This window comes from Pelophylax lessonae, assembly GCF_965119305.1.
Source record: "Pelophylax lessonae genome assembly, chromosome: 10".
Classification (NCBI taxonomy): domain Eukaryota; kingdom Metazoa; phylum Chordata; class Amphibia; order Anura; family Ranidae; genus Pelophylax; species Pelophylax lessonae.
The window spans coordinates 144,341,520-144,359,661 of record NC_138777.1 but is presented as its reverse complement, the minus strand read 5'-3'; the positions used below and the strand labels follow the sequence as shown (position 1 = coordinate 144,359,661).

General features: G+C 43.2%; 1 protein-coding gene across 3 annotated transcripts in view; it reads right to left on the bottom strand.

Moving 5' to 3' along the window:
* SPTBN2 (spectrin beta, non-erythrocytic 2) overlaps positions 1-18,142 on the bottom strand; it is a 1,240,451-nt gene that overhangs the window by 92,593 nt on the left and 1,129,716 nt on the right. For 2 of the 3 annotated variants that reach the window (XM_082270338.1, XM_082270339.1), the window contains 2 exons: positions 6,766-6,813; positions 5,914-6,143 (listed from right to left, as the gene is read on the bottom strand). In XM_082270338.1, coding sequence (XP_082126464.1) covers positions 5,914-6,143; positions 6,766-6,813 — 278 coding nt within the window. The remainder of the gene's footprint in view (positions 1-5,913; positions 6,144-6,765; positions 6,814-18,142) is intronic. The other variant, XM_082270340.1, reaches the window with a different exon arrangement.

Genomic DNA, 18,142 nt, shown 5'->3' with positions numbered 1-18,142 from the left:
CCCTCTCACCTCCCGGATCACCAGTCCCGGCTGGATCTCCTGCTCTCCGTCCTCCTCCGAGCGGGCTTGCCATCTGCTGCCTTCCCTGGCTCCCAGGGATCACGCTCCCTCTGCTTGGGCTGCTGGACACCGAGTGCTCACCTCCTCTCAGCGTCACACGGCATCTCACCCAGCTGATCCTCCCAACTGCGGTACGTCCCTCCAGCCACCTCCTGTGATCCCGGCGGTCCTGGCTCTCAATGCACACTGCTGCCGTCGGGTAAGTCAGCGGTGGTAGGCGGGTGGGGGGGCAGGCGTTGGGGTGCGAGGTCGGCGGTTAGGACCGCCAAGTTTCTCTCATCCTTTTTAGCGGGTGCTTGTCTGTAGCTGAATTGTTAATAGGCTGGAGCCAGTCGGTTCAGGGAGGGAGCAGCCAAGAGCTCATATCGAGCACAACTTCACCCCGCCATGCCCTAACCGGAAGTCCCTCCAGTCAAAGCTTCTGATGTCTTTTTTCAACCTCACTAACTATGTAACCACAATCATACAATCCCGGTTAAGACGGGCTGTTTTTCATATGCTGGCCGGGGTATTTGTTTATAAAGCGAATTTGACATTTATACCATGTAAGTGTAACCTTTAATGATACTATCAATAAAAGCGTTATTTTATGCTATGTGGAGGTCTTTATGTTTTGGGATGCCACGAAGACGTTACTATTACAGACATCCCTGTGTGAAGTCATGGGAAGACCCTGGACTGCATAAAGGCCCCGGCTGGGTATTAGAACAAAAACTTCATTGACCTCCTATAATAGGAGGTCAATAAGAGCTGGTAAGCAGGCATTTTTAGTGGTGGCGGTGTTACCCAAGCTTGCTTTTCAAGAGGATGGATAGTGGTGATTTTTCTATCCAGGGTTTTTTTTTTTTTAATCACTTGTCAATTTAATTTTGACAATTCATTCAGTATGGACATTCATTATTTTTAGCGCAACTTAACATATGTTATAACTCTCTAACATTCCAGGACAACACTGGAACCATTGTCATTCTTTGTCTAGAAAGGTAAGTGGAGCAGACTAAAGGACGACTGTTCTGGTCCATAGCATAAACAGCCACAGTATCCCCCCAAGACCCAGGGAAGAAGTACTTGCAAGGATCTGTGTAAATGCTGGTGAACAGTTAGTAACCTGTAGAGTCTGAAGTGTGAAGACAGTAATGCTCTGAAAAAATAGTTCGAAACAAACTGAAGAAGGGAGTGCAATGCCATTCCAAACATTGTAGGTATGTCCCAGGGAATGATCTGTAGAAGCAGAGCAGCAAACAGGAGCCCTCCCCAATGGCATGGAGGGTACACATTAAGGCTTATAACCGAAACCTGGAGTATGAAACTGTTTATAGAACAAATTGGTATTTTCCCCCTCTGGCCACAAAACGACCAGCAGCAGAGATGTATAGTAATGAAGTAGAACTACTTAAGTACTGTACTCAAAGCGGAGTTCCGGGCACAAAAACAATTTTTTTTTTTTTGTGCCCCTCCGCTAGGTAGAGCTCACCTGAAAAGGAATTGGATAGTTATTTTTATTTTGTTTACTCACCTTTTTATTAAAGATCGTAAATACTCACCTATGACTGCTTCCTCCTCCAGCGCCGAGGTTCACCCCGTCACTTCCTGCCTCGCGATGATTCCTGGGAGCTAAACGTCATAGCTCCCAGGAATCAATGCGACGGCACCGGCCCCGCTCGTCATTTCCGGGCGACGCCACATTCCCCTGCTAAACAGCTTCTGGGCATGCCCAGAAGCTGTTTAGGAATGCGGCGCCGCACCGGAAGTGACGAGAGGGGCCGGTGCAGTGCATTCTGGGACACGAAGACGCGGAAGACGACAGAGAAGAGGACCGCGCCGGCATCAGCTGCCCACAACAGAGATGGAAACGCTGTGGAAGAAATTTTCTAAGTAAGTATTTCTTCTAAAAGGTAAGTGCGAACCGGGACAGATCAGAGGCTAGCCATTGTGGAATGTGCTAGCCCTGACTGTCCCGGGGGTATGTTCAGCAAAAAATGAGATCTGTGCCCGGAACTCCGCTTTAAGTACCGAAATGCGGTATCTGTACTTTCCTAGAGTAGAATTTTTTTCTCCTACTTCTACTTCACTACATTTTTTCTATGATTTCGATACTTCTACTCCGATATTTTTTTTTGTGCTGCATCGTTACTCGTTACTTTTCTCTGCCTTTCCCTTTTTCTTTTTTGTTTGGTTTCCCTCCTTACTGCTCTCTCCTACTCTTTCAATTATCCTCCCTATTCTGCCTTCCCCCCTCCCCTTTTGTATAGGAAGGCAAAGATACCCCCCTTTTTCATGGGTACCTGGTCTCTGGCCATTTGGGTAGCATTGTTCCGCTCCAGGCTTCCGCTGGGCCGGCGTGGAGTGCTCCCACATGCGCCTCTCGGCGCTCTGACGTGTGGCGGCCTTCGGCCACTCCGCTCCTCCCCTCCTTGTCTCCATTCGCTGACGTCTCAGCGCTGGGAGGCGGGGATTCCGGCGGCCGCGCAGTAGAGGCACGTGCGCATGCGCAGTGCGATCGAGGCACTGGCGGCCATCTTGGTTAAGGGAAACATGGGGGGGTCTCTGATGTAAGGGGGGGCTTGTGTGGGCGGTCTCTGATGTAAGGGGGCTCCGTGTTGGGGTCTCTGATGTAAGGGGGGCTTTGTGTGGGGGGCTCTGATGTAAGGGGGCTCTGTGGGGGGTCCCTGATGTAAGGGGAGCTCTGTGTGGGGGGGTCTCTGATGTAAAGGGGGCTCTGTATGGGGGTCTCTGATGTAAGGGGGCTCTGTGTGGGGGGTCTTTGATGTAAGGGGGGCTCTGTGTGGGGGGGTCTCTGATGTAAAGGGGGCTCTGTGTGGGGGCTGGGGGGTCTCTGCTGTAAGGGTGCTCTGTGTGGGGGGTCTCTGATGTAAGTGGGGCCTCTGTGGGGGGTTTCTGTTGTAAGGGGGCTCCGTTGGGGGGTTTGTTGTAAGGGGGGCTCCGTTGGGGGGTCTCTGATGTAAGGGGGGGTCTCTAATGTAAGGGGGGCTAAGTTTGTAGTGATCATAAAAAGAAAAGTCAAATGAAGTGCAAAAAAAGTGCAAGAAAAAATGTGCAGGGCGCTGGTGGGGGCGCCACAGGATCAGCTCGCAAAGGGCACTTGAACACCTAAGGCCGGCCCTGGTTGGGAGGTTCTTTCCCATTAACAGCAGATATGAAATTATATTCATCTTGTTTTGTCACATATATATATATATATATATTTGAAGATTCACAATATTTTGAACTTTTATTGACTTAGATTTCATACACTCTTCCTTTATTTCATTATTGGAATATATTGTTGTATATCACATTGGTTTATATATGATTTTACGCACCAATAAGCGGTGGAGGAAAAAAAAACAGGCAGGGAAGAGAAGGAGGGATGCTTTAAAAGGGGAAGGGAGGGACATACTTTATCTGTTTTTTGTTTACAAAAAGTTACAGCCTAAGGAATTGTGATTGTCCTTTAGGTTAATCATTTGAATAAATCATTTGAAATAATAAAAAAATAATATGATGTTCAAACTTTTGACTTCTTTCTTTAATAACTACATAACACAGTACTTCTACTTCTACTTTCAGTACTTGAGTAGAATTTTTTTTTCAAAACTACTGGTACTTTTTACTTTTAGTACTTAAGTAGCAATTTTTTTGAAAAAACTACTTGCAATACTTAAGTAAAAAAAATGTTGAATACTTTAGTACTTCCACTTAAGTAACTTTTTCTGCGAGCACTTCCACTTCTACTTAAGTCACTTTTTGATCGAGCACTTGTACTTTTACTCAAGTAGAAATTTCGAGTACTTTATACAAGTCTGACCAGCAGTGACCCATCTAGATTCTAGATAGGGTTGAAAACAAGAAGCGCTAAGTGAAAGACTCTTTGCAAATGATCTTAGTAGAAAAAAAAAAATCAGCACTTGTTTCCGTGAATATAACGTGTCACAAAGGTCATGGAGGTGACATTCAAATATTCGATAGAAAAAGCTCAAGCCTCTTCCGCTGCAGGTCCTGGCCTGACTAAAATCATTCTTGTTGGTATCCAGCCATGCAAAGGCCTCCATCACATTTTCAAAGAAATGGGCATGGTCCCTGGCTGTGATACAGAGTCTTGCAGGGTAGAGCATCGCATTGGGAGCCTGCAGTTTCTGGAGGCAATTTTTAACCTCAGAGAAGCACAAGCCCTGTGTTTCTTAACCTCCAAGGAAAATCGGGGTTAAACTAAATGTTTACACCATTGAAATGAATTTTGTGTCTTTCTCCGTCACAAGATAATCTCCGTCTTTGTAATTCAGTAGATGAGCCAGAAGCAGACACGGAGGATGCCTAGGTAGTAAGGGTCTCATGGGGACTCTGAGCTCTCAATTGCAAAAGTGATATAAAGGCCTCCTTGCAAAAAATATCCAACAGTCACCACTCCACAAATTCAGTGGGATCTCTGTCCTGCACTTTCTCTCGTAACTTCACGATGTACACATTGAGTCTCAGTCAGTTTTGAAAGTCGTCAGCCCGCATTTCAGTAGCTTTGGCCAACAGTGTAGTCGATTAAGTCTCTCCAAGTAAAGGAGGAAGCTTGCCTTCTATATCACTGGTCCTGCTCTCAGCAGCGGTCGTTCTTTCCTTTTTTTTTTTTTTTCCAGATCTGGTCTTAACACCACCTCCTCCTTCAAGCCCTCCAAAACATTCTTGCAGGGTATTTACAGATATTTAACCACCTGTGGAATCTCTATGAAGGTTGGCTGCTCAGTCTCCTACTCCCCCCCTCCCTCATCCTCACCTTCCTTTACCTCTGCCGATTGGGGTGCTGGCTGATCTGTAATGGCTGCCGGATCCAGTTCTCCCTCCTGCTCTGTGGCATCCTCCCTCTGCTATATCTTTTGCCTCCCCTGAGCCAGACAGCTTCTGGGCACAGAACCACAAATCCCTAGGAAGATTGCCGGAATTCGCCTTTTCTTTTTAGGTGGCTTACTCACGCCCTCCTTGGTCTTCTGCGTGCCATGAGGGGTACGCTGCGGGAGGGCCATCATGGCGTCGTGTTGCTTTTCCGGCCGCTGGCCATCATCCTTATTTTTGCGGGATATCATTGCGAGCCGAGAAGGGACACTCAAACCAGGAGTGTCAGTGGGGGTGCTGGAACCCTTGGGTGTCAAAGAAGTGAGCCTGCAGCACTGGGAACAGGATTAATATAGGGTAACTGACGGGAGGTCTGTGAAAAGCGGCTGCTCGCATGCCACGCCCCCAGAGATTGTATTCTAATTAGTGATAGATTTCAGCTGGTGTCTTGGCTTTCCATGTCTTTTTGTATCTCCCTTCCTTCATGTGTTCAATACATTTTCCCTGTTTTATTTCATTACACATAATTTAATATAGATACATATACACACTTACCGGCCACTTTATAAGGTACACCTGTTCAATTGCTTTGTAACACAAATTGTTAACCAGCCAATTACATGGCAGCAACTCAATGCATTAAGGCATCTAGACGTGGTGTAGATGACTTGCTTAGGTTCAAACCTTTCATCAGAATGGGGCAGAATGGGGAAGAAGGGGGATTTAAAGAGATTTTAAATGTGGCATGGTTGTTGGTGCCAGACGGGCTGGTCTGAATAATTCAAAAACTGCTAATCTACTGGGATTTTCTCATGTATTTTGTTTTCAAGTTGACAGTGCTTTCAGCTTTGAAAAAAGCAAAAGTTGTCAAAAGGCCACAGCAAAAAGAATAAAAGGTAAATAAATATACCTAAATAAAGAATGCACTACAAAACAGTCAAAAAGATTTCAAAAGAATGTAAAAGCTCAATAAATCTATATTTTATAATCTTAAAAATAATTATTCCAGACAGCTGGTTAAAGGTTTCTTACCTATTTGCAGCTTTCTTTGTATGGGACTCCATTTCCTGTTTGCGATGCAACATTCCCTCCATCTGTTCAGATGCCAAAGATTCAGGAATATTAATTGGCAACGTAGATGTCTGAAGGTTTATTGGGGCAAAAGTTGGTCGGGACACCAGCTGTGGTGACGGAGGCGGACTTCCATCTTTAGGAACCAAATCTGTCTTAGCCCCATTTGCAGCATCTGTCGTATCAAGCCCCTGAAGAAACAAAGTTATTTTATGGCCTATGGCCACTGAGCAAAGGTATACAGAAGTAAGCATAACAAGCGGTCAAATTCTAATCAAGCGAGTTGTACTTTTTTACTTTTACGGTTTTATAATAGAAAGAAGAAAAACACTACCAAAAACATTGATGGGGTGGAAAAGACAAAACAAGCTTCTGGGAAAAATGTAAGATCTATGTAACAAGATAAACATGTGGTGGCAAAGGTATACCAAGATTAATAAATCTAAAGAAAAGAATGGAGCATGTCTGCAAAGCTGCAAAGGAGGGCCAGTTTTTTTTTTTTTACAATATTGCTCTAGCACTTTTTGGATGCCAGTGTAATCTTTCTCAGACTTTAGTATTGTCTGCAGCGGTACTTAAGTTCTTGTGCCCCTGTGCATTCTAACTAAGACAGGTAAACCTTAAATTATAGATTTGCCAGAGCTGGGCACATAAACATGCTCAAGTCTTCCTATGGAGCAAAGTGAAGGGAGGGCACGGTTGGCACAAAGAACTCCAGAATGTTTATCTAGCCCTAGAGATTGTCAAAACTTGGCTTCATACTAAAATTGGAAGGTTTATTACACAAGTGCACATAATAAAGACAACTATTACCTGATTTTCCGATAGGCTGTCTTCTAGCCTCCTTGTTTCAGTTGATGGCTGTTTAAAAAAAAATGAAATTAGCCCATTCTATTTTAAATGTAAAAAAAATATAGTATAATAAAGACTATTGTTCACTGTGTAAGGCTGTCAAATGAATGGCAGACATTTACTGAAGAATGATAGGTAGGCATATAAGCACCAGGACACTGCAATCCTCTCCTGACACAAATGGCACATGTATGTATTATGATCCTTTATTTTGTTGTCTATTCTCTCTCCTAAACAAACCAGCACCACTATCTATGCCTCCTTCATTTATATATGAATTTCAGAATGCAGATCTGAAAGGAAACTATATATTAATATGAAAGCTGCACTTGCTTAGTTTTAAACAAAAAAGTGTTGGAACGGTCATCCCGATTCTGGTTTTACTACCTAGTGAGTCACTAACCTAAAATAAGTATGTAGCTAGATATAGTATGTTTAACCACTAACATTGAACTTGCCTTAAATAGAGCATTAAAATTGTTATATCGGTTTGATAAGTGACAATTATCTGCTAAACCTTACAAAAATCAGATGCTGTCACGCATATTGTGCACTCAGCACGAACTGAAGTGTGTTGAGACTACAGTATGTCTCCCTCTCTCCTCACATCCATAACATGGGAGGTGTTTTGCAGTTCCAGCACAATTCCTATCTGAGCGTTCTGCATTGACGAAATACAGTGAGTGTGTCATCCTAGGACAGAGTATGTTTTGGAAGGATTACCAAGTGAAAATCGAGGGAAATCTATAACAAAAAAAAAAAAAAAAGAGAACCATATGCCAATTCCACAACTAAATAAGCGGCAGCAGATTATACTTTTGATCTTTCAGTTAGATACACTATGTTGAAAAGTCTGAAATATCTATCCATCTGTTTACTGTGGGCTAGTGACTCACTGGGTTGTAAAATCAATGCTTGCACCTTTAAAAACCAAGAAAGTCTCCATACTGCTCTAAGAATAGGTTTCCTTTAAGTCTATCATCTTTAAATAAAAAATATACAGTCAGGTCCATAAATATTGGGACATCGACAATTCGAATCTTTTCGGCTCTATACACCACCACAATGGATTTGAAATTAAACAAACAAGATGTTCTTTAACTGCAGACTTCCAGCTTTAATTTGAGGGTATTTACATCCAAATCAGGTGAAAGGAGTAGGAATTGCAACAGTTTCTATATGTGCCTCCCACTTTTTAAGGGACCAAAAGTAATGGGACTATTGGCTACTCAGCTGTTTCATGGCCAGGTGTAGGTTAGTTACTCATTATCCCATTTACAAGGAGCAGATAAAAGGTCCAGAGTTCATTTCAAGTGTGCAATTTGCAAGATCCAAAGAGCTGTCACTATCAGTAAAGCAAGCCATCATTAGGCTGAAAAAACAAAAAACAAATGCATTAGAGAGATAGCAAAAACATTAGGTGTGGCCAAATCAACTGTTTGGAACATCCTTAAAAAGAAAGAACGCACCGGTGAGCTCAGCAACACCAAAAGACTCGGAAGACCACGGAAAACAACTGTGGTGGATGACCGAAGAATTATTTTCTTGGTGAAGAAAACATCCTTCACAACAGTTGGCCAGATCAAGAACACTCTCCAGGAGGAAGTGTATGTGTGTCAAAGTCAACAATCAAGAGAAGACTTCACCAGAGTGAATACAGAGGGTTCACCACAAGATGTAAACCTTTGGTGAGCCTCAAAAACAGGAAGGCCAGATTAGAGTTTGCCAAACATCTAAAAAAAAGCCTTCACAGTTCTGGAACAACATCCTATGGACAGATGAGACCAAGATCAACTCGTACCAGAGTGATGGGAAGAGAAGAGTATGGAGAAGGAAAGGAGCTGCTCATGATCCAAAGCATACCACCTCATCAGTGAAGCATGGTGGTGATAGTGTCATGGCATGGGCATATATGGCTGCCAATGGAACTGGTTCTCTTGCATTTATTGATGATGTGACTGCTGACAAAAGCAGCAGGATGAATTCTGAAATGTTTCGGGCAATATTATCTGCTCATATTCAGCCAAATGCTTCAGAATTCATTGGACGGCGCTTCACAGTGCAGATGGACAATGACCCGAAACATACTGCGAAAGCAATTAAAGAGTTTAACGGGAAATAAGTGGAATGTTATGCAATGGCCAAGTCAATCACCTGACCTGAATCCGATTGAGCATGCATTTCACTTGCTGAAGACAAAACTGAAGGGAAAATGCCCCAAGAACAAGCAGGAACTGAAGACAGTTGCAGTAGAGGCCTGGCAGAGCATCACCAGGGATGAAACAGCGTCTGGTGATGTCTATGCATTCCAGACTTCAGGCTGTAATTGACTGCAAACGATTCGCAACCAAGTATTAAAAAGTGAAAGTTTGATTTAGGATTGTTAATCTGTCCCATTACTTTTGGTCCCTTAAAATGTGGGAGGCACATATACAAACTGTTGTAATTCCTACACCGTTCACCCGATTTGGATGTAAATATCCTCAAATTAAAGCTGAAAGTCTGCAGTTGAATGACATCTTGTTTGTTTCATTTCAAATCCATTGTTGTGGTGTATAGAGCCAAAAAGATTAGAATTGTGTTGATGTCCCAATATTTATGGACCTGACTGTATATTATTTAGAATTTTTGTTCTTAAGGTCCCATAGAGGGGCACAGAAATGTAATATTTATGATATCTGGCTTATACTATTGCTTACAGGAGCTGGAGACACTAGTAAACAAAAATGTTAAGCCAGCCACCTTTTATAACCCTACCTCTGTTTTGTGAGGCCAACAAGACAGAGGACCACGACCTGTTTTCCCACAATGGACTTCAACAGAAACATTTTAGAATTACAAAAATTCACAATTTTTTTTTTTCATCATCCATTGAGAGTCAAAGGAATGTAGTAATTCTTAAGACATCTGAGATTTCCAAATGTGGTTCAATTGCAGGGTAGCCAATAGTTACTAATGGATCCAAGATAGAACCAGGAGCAATTTGGAAGAAACAGGACAAATCCCCAAATCTGAACCAAAAGAGGTGAAGTTCCCAACAGGACAGGGGAACCAACGACCCAGAAGAGGTCATAGAAGATCAATTTCATGATCAGAGCAGTACAATAATCACTGCCAAGGAACTGACTACCTGGAAGGACATCAAGCTGCACTAGAAGACACTGAGTCACTTAACATCCAACAGATCTGGGTAGCATAATAAAATAATGGATAAAAGTACATGAGGAAGGCAGCGCATGAACCACACCGGGATGCAATGGATAAGGAAGTCAGGTGAACATCCAGTATAGAAAGCGTTGACAGTATATTGGTATTGATAACCGAAAAACAAAGTACATAAAATGCTTACATCCCCCTGGGCCGGAGTGGACAAGGGCACCTGGCAGCAAGCAACACGAGTGCGAGGTGGTCAGTCTCCCAGGACTGCTGAGCGGTGTGCACAAAGCCGGAAACCAGCCGGCGCGAGGATGAAAGGACTCTGCTGTAGTTCCGTAGCGGTGACATCAGCCGGACAGGCGCCACTTGCGGGGAAATACCAGGAACCAGGGTGGACCACAAGCTATATGGTTGCCATGACTACATGTTTCGTGCTATGCGCTTTATCAAGTCATCAAGGGGTCTCAGGTTTAAGGGTGGTCTCTGGTCTGACTCTGAACTGAAGTTGTTGAACAGGATGGGCAGGGCGGGCCTCAGCGGCATATATGCACGCACACAGTCCTGGATGGATGGCGGAATCGGATGCCAGTGGTGACTGGTGAGTGGTCTGAGGGGACTCAGGGAGGCAGTAATAGCTGGCCTGGCTGTTAACTCGCAGTGGGTGCTCTGCTCTGGATGTGGTGGTGGCCGGGTGCCAGTGCCGTGTGATGAGTCGGGCCTGGCATGTCTGACTGTAGTGCTGCAGCTGCAGTGCTCTGGTGAGGTCAGGTGACTGGTCTCGAGTCGACTCTCTTGTAGTAGTCCACTCCTCACGTCGGACGTCACGGGGCACGCCACGCCACGCCAGACGCCACACGGGCGGAGCTCCGTAAAAACCGGAAGTTGGGTAAATGTCCCTGCCTCACATTCTCGTTTAGTTTTCATTCGTTAACGAAAACTGATTGATTTTCGTCATAGTTGTCATTTGACGAAAATGTGCTATACTTTGCGTCTCGTTTTCGTCAGTTGAAAAATGCTGGTGAGGAAAGCGGTGACTAAAACGTTTTCGTTGATGAAATTAACACTGCTGTAAACTCCATTGGGTATAATGTCATTGCTCATATTACCTGGATATATTTAACAACATTAAATATTAGGGAAAAATATAAGAAAAGCCTTTTTCTTAATTGTTTAGTTTTCAGCAGCTTAGTAGATGCTCCTTACTTATGCGTATGCGGTGGTGCAATACATGTTTAAACTTTAATGTGCTATTACATGCTCTGGATGGAATTGTGTTGCCAGTGTAGAAATGGCCAGCAGAGGAGTGTTAATTTTGATGATTTCAATTTTTTTAGTTTTAGTTATAGTCTTATGACTAAAATGCCATTTTAGTTTTAGTCGTATTTTAGTCATCTGAATTGTTTTAGTTTTAGTCGTATTTTTTTTAGTCGACTAAAATTGTGTTAATTTAGTCGACGAAAACGTTTTAGTCAGTTTTAGTCGACGAAATTAACACTGGTCCAATGAGACAATGGTGTAGATTTACTAAAGATGGAGTGTGCAAAATTTGGAGCAGCTTTGCCCAGAAACCAATTAGCGTTCAGATTTTTTTTGGGTGTCTTACAGGGGAGGAGCCCCGACGTCATGACGTGAGTGCCAGCAGAGCAGGTGGACCGCCGCCGGAAGCCTTCACTACCTCCGCTGCTGCCTGTCCCCTGCAGCGATACGGATAGAGATCGGAAAGTCCCCGTTGGGCTGAGACTCCTGTCCTGTCTCATGGCCCTTGGAATCCTCCGACCACCATACTGGCTGCCGTTGCTGCCTTAGAAGGGTCCTCTCCTTCCTCTATGCAAGCATATATATGCTGATGGATCAGCCAGTACTGCAGTAACTGCCGCCTTCTCCTGAAAAGCGGTAAGCCACCCTGAATGAGATCTTAACTGCTTGACATTCTAGTGGATTTAGTGGATCTAGTGGTACCCGACTTACATTGCAAAAACAGAAAGAAACAAGGAGGTTACTGGGAAAGTATCAGTTGGTAGACACTTGGAGGGTTAGACATCCAGACTCTAGAGATTATACTTGTTACTCATCAGTACATGGAACTTATTCAAGGATTGATTCTATTTTAATAGAACACTTTTTTGCCCTCCCTTAAAGATACATCAAATAAACCAATCACACTCTTGGACCATGCTCCAATGATAGTCCAGTTGGACTGGTCAGCTGTAATACCTAGAGAAAGGACACGGAAACTGAATGACTCGCCTATCCAGGATTTCAAGATAGCGGAGAGATTAGAAAAGGAATTAGAGAATTTCTTTGCTACTAATGACTTATTAGAGATCCCGCGACCTATACTGTTGGAATCACACAAGAATTATATAAGGGGTATACTAATAGGCATCGGGGCACAAAGGAAGAAGGACAATAAGGAGAGGATGAACCAGTTATTGGGGTAGATCCATGTATTAGAGCAACAGACTAGACCCAAAGGCATCCCAGAGCAGCAGGTATTAATCAATGGGAGAGGAGAGTTAGCGACCTTTATGGAACAGGAAACAAAAAATGTATTTCATTTAGTTATGAAAGACAAGTATCAATGGGGAAATAAACCTGGGAAATGGTTTGCAAAAGCAGGGAGGGAAAAGAAAAATGCAACTCATATCCCTAGAATTAAAAAGGAGAATGGTGAAATAGCATATACGTCCCCAGATATTGCACAGGTGTTCCATTCTTATTATAGTCAACTATGCAACATCAGACAGAAAGGGGAAGGAGGTAAAAAATGGTATGGAGGACCTGGCTGTGAGGGAATATCTTCGTGAGCTTGATCTTCCAAGACTGCCCAGAGAGGAATTAGAGGATTTAGAGGCCCCGATCACAAGTGAAGAGATGAGGGTGGCAATAAAGAATATGTCCCTAGGGAAGTGTCTGGGCCCTGATGGCTATTCGATCTTATATTATAAAAGGTTTCAAAAATACCTAACGCCAAAGTGATGTGAATATTTTAATACGGTGGGAGAAAGGGAGAATTTAAGAAAGGAGTCTCTCCTTGCTTCTATATCTATTATTTTGAAGGAGGGGAAGGACCCAGCAGTACTGATGAGTTATAGACCAATATCCCTTCTAAATACAGAGAAAGATTTTTGCTAAAATAATAGCTGAAAGATTAAAACCTCTTTAACCGAGATGGATGCACAATGATCAGGTGGGTTTTGTTTGTGGTTGAGAGGGGAAGGACAAGTGCCTGAAATCTCTTTTCTTTTTTTTTTTTAATTTAAAGCATTTTATTAAGTTTTTTTTCTTTAAGGATACAGTACATTTCATCTTTCAGATGTCTCTTAAAACAGGAAGATTCCACATTCAATACAATATATATAAAAAAAAAGAAATAAAAAAAAAAAAAAAAGGAAGAGGATATCTTTTCCTTTCCTCTTTCTTTTTAATTCCTGGTCGAATACAGATCGTGGAAAGTGCAAATAAACACAACTAATATAAAGCAATCCGTATGAAGTGAACACACAAACTCCCAACTTAGTGTGAAAAAAAAAAAAAAAAAAAGGGAGGTAACGGCAAAAAAGAGGGGATAATTCCCCAATATAGATTTAGGGTCCTTTCACACGGCCGCTCCGCTTGTCCGCAAATCATCCCATCCGTTTGCGGATGATTTGCGGACATAATGTAAGTGAATGGCACTGCGGGTGTCAGCGGATGACACCGCTGACATCCGATTTTCCTTCCTTTCCGTTTTTTACACAGAAGAAAAAATGGGGTTCTGTTCCATTCGTAAAAACGGAACAGAACTGAAAGGAGGAAAATCGGGTGTCAGCGGATGGTATTCCGCTGACACCCGCAGTGCCATTCACTTACATTATGTCCGCAAATCATCCGCAAACGGATGGGATCATCCGCTGACACCCGATTTTCCTCCTTTCAGTTCTGTTCCGTTTTTACGAATGGAACAGAACCCCATTTTTTCTTCTGTGTAAAAAACGGAAAGGAAGGAAAATCGGATGTCAGCGGTGTCATCCGCTGACATCCGCAAACGGATGGGATGATATGCGGTCACACAGAGCGGATGACAGAAATGTCATCCGCTCCGTGGAAAAAAAAAAAAAAGTCCCGCAGCGGACCTTTCACACGGAGCGGCCGTGTGAAAGGACCCTTATAAAGTTAATAAAGGCTGTGTATATTTTTAACAATATGTTTTGTACGTGACTTATATATTGTGGTATCATTTAACAATCAAGGAGAGAGAAAGAGAAGAAAAAAAAAAAAACTGTGTAAATACTTTTAATAATATGTGTCATACGTTGCATTACATTATGAAATCATTTAGTGGGTGACTTTAAGTCCTTATGTATGTGAAAAAAAAAAAAAAAAAAAAAAAAGGTAGGGAGAAATTTTTCCTGTACTTTTAAAGGGCATCTGAACCAGTAGTGAACCAGATAGAGCTGTTGTTATCAGGACAATCACAGTGTTCCAATCAATTAACTAAGTAAAGAAAAAAATAGAAAATAACAGATTTTATGCATCGTCCTTCTACCTCTCCGTACGTATCACATTTGTCTCCCCCTAGGGGGCTCCACCCGCGGACCGATACAAGAAAGGAAGAAAAAGGGAAAGAGAAAAAAAAAAAAAGAAAGAAAAGAAAGGGAAAACCCCCTTCAATTCCAGCCGAGTCAGGGGCATCTAGAGACCCACTCCCTATACACCTAAGAGGGGTGTCCCTAGAATTGGAGATTTTGCTGTATATATTCATCAGAGCTTATAAATTGTGACCATGATGACCAACATATCCGGGTTTTCTCCTCAGAATTGTTTAATGCCACGGTTAAGAGTTCCATACGATGGATTTCATTTACTCTTGCAGCCCACATTTGTCGCGTAGGAGGACACGTCTGTCTTCACGTTGCTGGAATGCAAGCATTCGCAGCATTAAGTGGGCTATCAAGGATTTCCTATATTTCCTAATTGATCCCCTCATAAGATGAAGTAGGCACAGTGCTGGATCCTCACCCACCTCTACGAGGTGAGTTCCTTAACCACCAGAGTGACCTCCCTCGAAAAACCCTCAAAGATGGACAGGTCCAAAAAATATGTATCATTGTACCTCCCTCAGCACCACATCTCCAACAACAGTCTGGGATCAACCCATCCATTCTATGTAAGAGTGCGGGGACTCTGTACCAGCGCGTGAGAATTTTGTAGCTAGTTTCCTGGTATCTACTGGCCAGAGAAGTCCCATGTACTGTTGATAAGATTTTTTTAATTTGTATGGGAGTGAAGGAGACTAAGATCATATTCCCATTGTCGTATATACGACAAAGGTTGTTCCTTCGCTGTTTCTCCCAGCATTGCATAGAAAAAAGATAGCGCATGTGGAATAGGTGATCCCCCCTTGCATAGTGTCTCAAATGGGGACAATGCTCGCGGAGTATAGCCCTGACTTTGTAGATGAAGAAGGAAGTGTCGAATTTGCAAGATACTTAAAGGATCCAGATTCAAGTATGGCCATGCTTTAATCTCCGATTGGGATGGCGGATTTTTCTCTGTCCAAACATCCATGAGGCGCACCCTCCCCACCTGTGCCAAAGCAATCACCCTGTCGTTCATGCAGCCTGGAAGAAATTCAGGGTTACCCAAAATTGGTGTCATAGGAGATATCAACGCCGCTACCTTCGGGTGGCTTTGTACCCTGCGGGATTCACGTAATGTAGGCCCAATTGTCGGATGCGCATAGAGTACATTGTTCGCCAGGAGTGGTGTCCAGGGGGCCAAGGGGACTGGTCGACCAGCCATCCGATTCTCTAGAGATACCAATTGTTTTGTAGTGGAATTGCAGTGCCAATCCAATATTAGCATAAGGTGTATAGTCCTATAGTATTGAAGAAGGTCTGGTAGGCCAATCCCCCCCCCTCCCCCTATCTTTAGGGAGAGTAAGGGTCCGCAGCCCAATCCGAGGGGATTTAGTGGCCCACACTAAAGATCGGAACAGTGCTTGTATTTGAGAAAAAAACAACCCAGGAACTGATATTGGGAGCCCTTGCATAACATATAATATACGTGGTAATATGTTCATTTTGAGTGCATTGCATCGGCCAAACCAAGTCAGTGCAAGTGTTTGCCAACTTTGAATATTTGAACGAATAGTCCCCAGGAGGGGCAGAAAATTTGCGGAGTAAAGATTCCCAGGATCCGCCGTGATATTCACCCCAAGATATTTTATCGAACTGGTGGACCAATGAAAGGAAAAGGTTGTACGTATAGATCTCCAAGTATCCAGGGGCACAGAAACATCCAAGGCTGCAGATTTAGATAGATTTATCTTATAGTAAGATATATTACCATATATCTGAAGTGCTTCCAGTATATGCGGCAAATATTTAATAGGATTCGTCACAAAAAAAATCAGATCATCAGCAAACACTGCTACCTTGTGGTGTTCACCCACCTCCTGGACACCTGTGATATTCCCATCCCTGCGTATTGTACACAAGAATGGTTCTAGGGTTAAGATGAAAATCAAAGGGGATAGTGGACAACCTTGTCGCGTACCATTGTTAATTTCAAAGAAATCAGATCTCCACCCATTGACCCGCACTGCCGCCGTGGGCGATGTACATAGGGCCATAATACAGGCCAACATCCAAGATCCTAGGCCAATATATGACAGGGTGGCCTGGATAAAATCCCAGGCCACCCTGTCAAAGGCCTTTTCGGCGTCTGTAGAGAGTAACATCATGGGAGTTTGCGATGATCGAACACTATGTATCCGATCCACCACTCGGGTCGAGTTATCCCTCGCCTCCCTGGTTGGAACAAAACTGACCTGATCCCAATGTACCAATTGTGGGATATAAGGTATTAATCGGTTTGCCAACACCTTGGCAAACAAATTAAGGTCGGCATTGAGCAGGGAGATCGGGCGATAACTCCCACACAGTGATGGATCCTTTCCCTCCTTATGTATGAGAGTTATGCAAGCCCTCAGAGAATCTAAAGGCATACATCCTCCTTCTCCAATCGAGTTGAAATATAATAATAGAGGGGTCTTCAAATGCTGCACAAATTGTTGGTAGTATGGAAGGGTAAACCCATCGGGGCCGGGAGCCTTATGTCGCTTCGATTGAGACAGGGCCTGGGTCAGTTCTTTTTCTGTAATTTTGCCCTCCATAACTGCCGTCTGTTCTGACGACAGAGAAGGCATACCAGATGCTTGTATATATGCCATCGCTTCATTAATTTTCTCTTGTGTGCTCTTAGTTACATTTAAGGGTGATAGATTATATAGGGTTTTATAATACGCCTTAAATTCCTCTGCGATCTCAACTGACGAATAAATTTTCCGGCCATTTGTATTTTGTATGTGTGGAACTACTGTGCGTTTTTGTGGCCCGCGCAGAGCTCTTGCCAACATTGGCCCCGGTTTATCTGAAAACTCGTAGTATTTTCTTCTGGTCATCATAAGGTTCCGAACTGTTCTCTGAAATAATAATTTGTTTAACTCTTCCCTTGCTTTCATAATGGGGAGTAGGTGTTCCCTCGCCTGTTTATGTGAGAGGCTTAATGTTGTAATACGTTCTAGGAGCGCGGTTACCGCCCTCTCTCGATCCCGTTTATGTCTGGAACCTATCTTCATTATTACTCCCAGAATGACACACGTATGTACCTCCCATATTGTCCCGGGTGTTTGTGACGGGTCAGTGTTATTCACAAAAAACTCTGTCAGTGCTACGTCAATTTCATCCCTAGCAGTAGGAATCTGCAGGAGGGATTCATTTAATCTCCATGTCGCTAATCTCGGTGGACCAGAGTCCCGCTCAAACAACAAATGAACAGGTACATGATCTGAAAAGGAGAATGAATCTATATGAGTAGCGGCAAATCTATTCTAGAGTAGGTATTGTGTGTAGCTGAGTAATAAGTGTAGTCCCTCTCCCCAGGGTGCATTATTCGCCATGGATCAACCAGGTCTAAAAGGGATATTTCCCTTTTCAATCTGTTTATTCGAGAGTAAGATAACTGGGATATTCCTTGTGAAGTATCTATGAGGGGCTCTGGAGAAAAAATTCCCCCCCATAATCAGATGCCCCTCACGAAATTCCAATATAATCGGTGTTAAAGACTTTGATTGGCATTGGGGAAATATACATTCACCAGGGTAATTATTCTTTGTCCTAAAGTCCCTATAATGATC